The sequence below is a fragment of the Pterocles gutturalis genome, unplaced genomic scaffold, assembly GCF_000699245.1.
Source record: "Pterocles gutturalis isolate BGI_N339 unplaced genomic scaffold, ASM69924v1 scaffold4751, whole genome shotgun sequence".
NCBI classification, from domain to species: domain Eukaryota; kingdom Metazoa; phylum Chordata; class Aves; order Pterocliformes; family Pteroclidae; genus Pterocles; species Pterocles gutturalis.
The window spans coordinates 1-6,710 of record NW_010102817.1 but is presented as its reverse complement, the minus strand read 5'-3'; the positions used below and the strand labels follow the sequence as shown (position 1 = coordinate 6,710).

General features: G+C 56.7%; 1 protein-coding gene across 1 annotated transcript in view; it reads right to left on the bottom strand.

Annotated features, from left to right (window-relative positions):
* Positions 1–1,328, bottom strand: part of NIN (ninein (GSK3B interacting protein)) — a gene marked incomplete at its 3' end in the record, with an annotated part of 37,146 nt that extends 35,818 nt beyond the window's left edge. Inside the window, exon 1 of the mRNA XM_010086429.1 lies at positions 1,128–1,328. Within this exon, the coding sequence (XP_010084731.1) occupies positions 1,128–1,310 (183 nt within the window). The remainder of the gene's footprint in view (positions 1–1,127) is intronic.
* Between the last annotated feature and the right edge of the window lie 5,382 nt (positions 1,329–6,710).

Here is a 6,710-nt window from a genome sequence, read left to right as displayed (position 1 = left end):
GCGAGCGTGACCCAGCGCTCGGAATGCTGTTAGGGGCTTTTTCGGCTGAGCATTTACTGCGTCTAACTTTGCTTTTTGCCCACTCTGAGCACGCCACAGGGATGAGCACTGCTGCTTTAGCGCTGTGACAACCACGTCTTTAGCACTGCTCTTCCTCTCCCTTTATCCCAGCATCCCACGAGCGGCAAAGCCGGACAACAGCATCCAAGCTCAAGACAGCCAAGCAGCACGGAAAGTCTCCAGTGCTCAAGCAAATGCCACGCTGCAAGCCCAAAGGTCAGAAACCTCCAGCTGGATCCATCCGTGCTCCAGCACTGCTCGCTGTCAGTCGCAGGGCAGGCGAGGAAGAGGAGGCTTTGTTTGTTAAAGGAATTATTTTGTTCAGTGAAAGCTGCAGCTTGATAGGAAATTGGAGTCGGGGTGGCTGCTTAGCTCATGTCTTTTGAGAGCCCTGGCTGCCCCGCTCTGTGTTTTCTGATTTTAATGAGCAGTGATGGGATTTCAGGGTGATTTTAAGGGAAACATCCACCGTGCTCCGAGCACAGCGTGCCGGGAAGGAGGCAATGCAGGAGCACAAGGACATCCCGGCTGAACGTGGAGGTCCCCCCAAGGGCGAGCAGCTTCTGCTCAGCACCCTGGCATTTAACCCTGCAAAGGTACAACCACAACCAAAAAATGCCTTTGGAAAGCACGTGTGCTGGCCAGGCACAGCTCCCCTCGACACGGGCTGCTGGGATGTGCAGAAGGGAGGAGCCACTTCTCCCCAAAACCCCATCCCGGGTGGTCTGTGATACCCGCAGCCGCCTATGGACACCAACATCAGGTAACACGGAGAAAAGCAACTCAGTCTGACGCTGGACAATGTTCTCTCCTTTAGAGAAATATGCCTGACCGCATGCAGCCCCATCAGCTCAGGTCAAGGTACATCCCAGGCTCAAGCCCTGCCTTTAGCTCCCCATTGCACATCCTGCAGCCCCAGAGCCTCAGTGATGTTGGACATCCCCAAATTCCACCCATCCAGCCTCTTTCCATCCCCCTCCCACATGCACAGCAGCAGATGCCCGGTGCTGCCCTGCTCCCAGACCCGCCCCTCCCCCATCGCCCTCCCCGCATCACCCCATCCTTACCCTGCCTAGGAGGTTGCCTTGGAGGAGGGTCTGCTCCAGCGCCGGGGCCACCTCCTCCAGATGCAGCATGTGGCAGAGATCGGTGAGCTCCTCCTGCCCCAGCGACCCCGTCCCCGTGCTGTCGAAGCTGTCGAAGAGCTCTTTGAGACGAGCTTCATACTGGTCCTGCTCGGCTTCATCCATCCCATAGCCTGCCACGCTCACCTGCAAGGAGAGATGGGGCCAGTGAGCATTGACCGTGGCACAAAAAGGGGGAAAAAGCCCAAAGAATGGGACAGGATCAGCCCACGAGGCTGTTTGCTGCAGTTCTTGTTGGCATTAAGTGAACCGGGTGCTCTGCCACCCCTCCAGCCTCTTGCATCCTGCTGGGTGAAGCCAGAAGTTGCATGGCAAAAAGACCAAAGGGAAAAAAAAAAAAAGTCAGACCCTTGGGGTGGGGACAGCCCAGGTGGCCAGGGCAGCCCCCCCTGGGTGGCACGTCCCTACCTGCCACCTTGTGCCACTCCACGAGCAGCTCATTTAGCTCAGCTGGAGCAGCTCAGGTGCTGCTGGGGAAAATTATTCCCTTGAGCTCCACCGGGTCCCAGGTGTTGCAGGTGAAGCTTTGCCAGCCTGAGCCAGAAGATAAACATCCCAACAGCAGCAGGGAGCACAGCGTGGGGTGGGGAGGGCAGGAGATCCCACCCTGAACAGTCCAGGCCAGCCAGCCACTGCAGACACCCCCTCCACGAATGCAAAACCCGTCCCTGCACCAAACATCCTCTTTTTTAAGCCGACCTGGGTGCAGGGAGTCCCAAGGCACCATCAGCCCTGTTGACGCCAGCGTGCAGCATCTCTGCTTTGCTCCACAACCCCGCCACAAAGCCTGGGGAGGATGTGTCCCCATCACTGCCCTGTCCCGTGGCACACCACACTGCTGTCCTTTAGGTATTTCAGGTCAAACCCTGTCTGAAGGCAGAGAAGCATTTCACAGGGGACACTGCTTGAGTGACAGCAAAGCCAGCCCTGGAGCAGAGCTGAGCCCAGCATGGAGACAGCTGAGAGGTGGCTGCTCTCCAGCACCAGCAAACAGAGAATCACAGAATGGTTTGGGCTGGAAGGGACCTTAAAGCCCATCCAGTGCCACCCCCTGCCATGGGCAGGGACACCTCCCACCAGCCCAGGTTGCTCAAAGCCTCATCCAGCCTGGCCTTGAACCCCTCCAGGGATGGGGCATCACCCAAGTGGTTTCCCCATCACTCACCCAAGGGCTTCATCCTCCCCTCCCCATCCACGAGTTTTCCTCTCTCTCAGCCCATCGCTATCCAGAGCATCACAGCCCCAGGAACTGTTTTGGCAGAGGAGCAGGGAGGGAAACGGTCTGTCTGAAAGGAAGGGTTCAGCTGGCATCCATTTACCCAGCCTGGCTGCGGGGTCCCCACACCAGTATAACCCAGTGCCACAACAGCCGTGGCATGTACGGCCACCACGGGGGACCTGCCACCACCCTGAGGGGCACAACAGGCACCACAGCCACCATTGCTGAGGCTCACCAAGTGACAATGGACACCGCAGGGACCCAGCACCCCAAGGACACATCCCCGGGTTGCACATTTCCCAAAGAGGGGGGGTTCTATCCAAACCCTGTTGCTGTCCAGTTCTGCCACCAAGCAGCCACCTCCCCTCCTCCCTCTCAGCATCGCAGGGTTCCTGTGGCCACCAGTGTCACCAGCGGTGCCCACGGTCATCCCAGAACAAGCAGAGCTGCCCTGACAGCAAGGTGCACCCCGATTTTCTCCCCCTGCCCAACTCTGATCTTCAAGGGCATCATGAGCCAGCCCGTCAGCTCACACAAGGCAGAGGGGCGAGCAGAAAAACCTGTCCCACCCAGGTGGCTGGATAACTGGGGAATCTCTGGGGCTGACACTGCAGCAGCCGCGGCAGGAGCGGATGCAGGGCTGGTGCCAAGCGGCACGCAGGGTCCAGTGGACAGAAATAGCCCGGCTGTCCTTCCTCCCATGGTGACGTGGGCAAGGACAGCAGCATCGCCAGACCTCAAGAGAGAGCGGACACAATCCCTCCCCATCCCACATCCTCCATGTCCCCTGGTCCCCCCCTCCCCCGATGCATCTTGGCAGGAGCGGATGCAGGGCTGGTGCCAAGCGGCACGCAGGGTCCAGTGGACAGAAATAGCCCGGCTGTCCTTCCTCCCATGGTGACGTGGGCAAGGACAGCAGCATCGCCAGACCTCAAGAGAGAGCGGACACAATCCCTCCCCATCCCACATCCTCCATGTCCCCTGGTCCCCCCCTCCCCCGATGCATCTTGACCTGTTTTACCAAAGCACCCCAGCACTGCGGGAAGGATGCATTTGCATCCAACCCAGGGTGCAGAGGAAGGGTCAGCACCCCAAAACCTGGGTGCTTGCAAGCAGAAGGATGGCAACAAACTAATTTCCTAGTTGTCACGCCGACAACCCCGTTCTCCCACCCGCACCCCCAGTTCGGCACCCATAGGGCTCGACAGCAGCCGTGGCAGGGTACCAGCCAGGAGAGCCCAGTTGTACACCCCAGGAGGCCCAAAATTCACAGCCAAGCCTGCAGCAAAGGTCACCTGGACCCGAGGAGCTTCCCAGGCTTTTTTGAAACTCTTATCTTCAGGGTCAGCCACCTCCTGACCCCCCAGAGACCTCTCCAGCACCTGACCCTACTTCCACACCACCAGAACGAGTTCCCCCAGTTAGACAGAGCAAAGTTTTAAATGCCACCTCCCAACATGTCCCCGAGTACCTGCACTGACAGAGCACTGGGGTCACCCCCTCTCCGTGCTGTACCAGCAGACAGCCCCCCAAAAAATTATCCCAGATGAGTCCAGGTGGGCTGAAGAACCCATAAAACCAGCAAGAAAAATATGAACCCCAAAGGAGAAGAGCAGGGGGTGCACAGTCCCTGCTGGGGGACAGACCTGCCCTGCAGCCCCAGGGAGGTTTTGGCAAGGGGACGGTGGCCCCGGCAGCCCCGTATGTCCCCTGGGTGAGGGACAGTCGGGTGGGTGAGACCCGACCAGCGCAACGCAGCCCAGGGAGGGGATTTCATGCTTTGCAGCATAAAAAGCATCAGAAATAAAGAAAGAAGGGCAACACTCCTCGCCTACCTGCAGTCAGTCAAGGACAGCGAGCTGCCGGCAGCCGGGCGATCCCGCACGCATCCTGCGCAACCTCCATCTTAGGAAGCCGGCACCAGCTCGCAGCCGGCTGCGCAAGGTGACCCAAGATGCCTACTCCCCGCTGAATTAATCAGCAGGGCTTTGAGAAGGGAGGGGAAAAAAAAAAAAGGAAAAAAGGGGGGAAAAAAAAAAGAAAAAAGGGGAAAAAAGAAAAAAAGGAAAAAAGAAAAAAAAAAGGGCAAACCCCTGAATGCTAACCCTCCTACCTGCTGAGCTGACGAGGCTGCCTGGCATCACCCAACAGTCAAAATAATGAGGTCAATGCCATCAGAGACCCGGCACGCACAGCCACCCTCCGCACCCGAGCTGCCTGGCAAGGTCGGGGATGGGAGAGTGGCAGTGGAGAAAGGGCTAAGAGAGGAGGAGGAGGTGGGGAGGGGAAAAAAAACCACAAGAGGCACACAAAGCCTGACTTAAAGCCCAGCCTTTCATCTCGGCTCCAGATGGGCCAGCAGCTGAGATGCAGGAGGGCAGCCCGGGGCTGGCGGGATAATAGGGGCGGGTGGGCAGCAGCTGAGCCAGGGGCTCCCCGGTCCCCTGCGAGGAGGAGAGGGGCTGTTCCCTGCACAGGGCATCGCTCTGGTCAGATTTATAGCTGGCCTTCTGTGCAGTGATAAGTCACCCCAAAATGACCAGCTTGAGAATACAGTGCGGAAAAGTGAAGGTTTTGGAGAACTATTCAGGGTCGTAACCACATTATTCTTTCTCTTCTGGCTATAAGAAGTTCTGGGAAGCAAACCACTCGGGGATGATGAGAAAAGGAAGTTTTCACCGGTGTTTCTTTCCTGCCTTTAAATCCACCCCCTCCTGAGAGCCAGATAACCTTCACGGCGCACAATGTAGAGGCTCAATAAGACTAAATTCGCAGCTAAATTTAACCCAAAACAATATAGGCTTCAACAGTAATTACCGCTTCGCATATTAAGTGCCTGGGATCAATACCAACCTCCAAGCTCTAGCCTCTAACTCACAAAGACACAGATTACCTGGTCAATCATGACACCACCACGTAAACCTGCTACAATTAGCACAATGCCTCTTTTTTGTACAAAACAGTACTTGTGTGCCGTGGCACAACACGGAGGTTTCAGGGATGCTCTGCCCAGATCCCCGCCATGGGCTGCATCACCTCTCCACAGCACACGGCTCCGGGTGACGCTGCTGTCATCCCAACCAGCAGCCTCGGGCAAGTCATCGCCTTGGAGGGACAGCAAGGAAAATGTTGCTCTTCATTGCCTCGGCTCAAACGAGGGCCTGGCAATTAGCGGCATCACATGGCCGCCTCCAAAATACAAGCACCCGCTCCCCGAGACAGAACTGTTCAGTGGCATCCACCCCACACGGGCAGGTTAAAAGCAATTTGCCCTAAACCCCTGCGCTTGGGACAACCAGGACGATACGAACACAACTGGGAAAACCCACCAGCACCCCAGTTTGTAATGGTGGGGTTTGTGATAAGATGCCCAGCAGCCACCGAAACCAGTCCCTTGAGCCCTTGCTGGAAAGCTGGAGCTAGGTTGCCTCATCTAGCTTGTTATCTCCTTCCCCTAATGAACCATCTCATCCATCGCAGCTGGGGCTAAGCCACAGTGATTCACCACGTACCCCCCCAAACCACTGCCCGCTGCGATTTCTGAGCTCAGCCCACCCTGCAACACCCCGGCCCCTCTCCACAAAGGGTCACACGGAGAAACCAAAGGGGAAAAAAAACCCCAAAGGGACAATGGAGCACCCAAATATCAGTAAATCACTTGAGAGCACGCCTGGTTCTTCAAGGGTCACCACCAAAGTCAGCGTTACAGCTGGCGGTTCCTCCTCCCCATTGAGCACGGTCATAATTTTTGCAGCCCCGGCGCTGGCTGCTTTGCACCTCAATGCCACCTCTGGCCGTGCTCCCCTAAAACGCGGCCAAACCCCTCCAAAGTTGGCAGAGAAAAAGAGATTCTGTTAACCAAGCTCCACTCCAGAGGAGCAAAAAAGTATCGAGGGCATATAAAGCGCTTTAAATTTATGTAAAGAGTTTCAAAAGGAGCGCAGGGGTTTTGAATATTCACGCCACCCCGGTATTTGCATCGTAATAGGGCTTTTCAATGAGCAGCCTTCCCCTCAAGAAGGCAAAAACAAAGCGCCCATCTGTTTTGATTTTGCACTTTGGGGCTGGAGCTGCTCTGCAATAACTCGGGGAGCCCTGGGTGCGATAAAGCCCAAGGTAAGAGGCACAAAGCTGATTATTTCAGAAGTAAACAAAGCCAGGCGGCAATTTATCCAGCGATGCCTCGCGTGCCGGGAGAAGAAGGGATCCGGCAATTCCCGCCGAGCTCAGCCCCTGCACCGGCTCTGATAAACCGGGACCGTGCTGAATCACACTGATAACGCCGC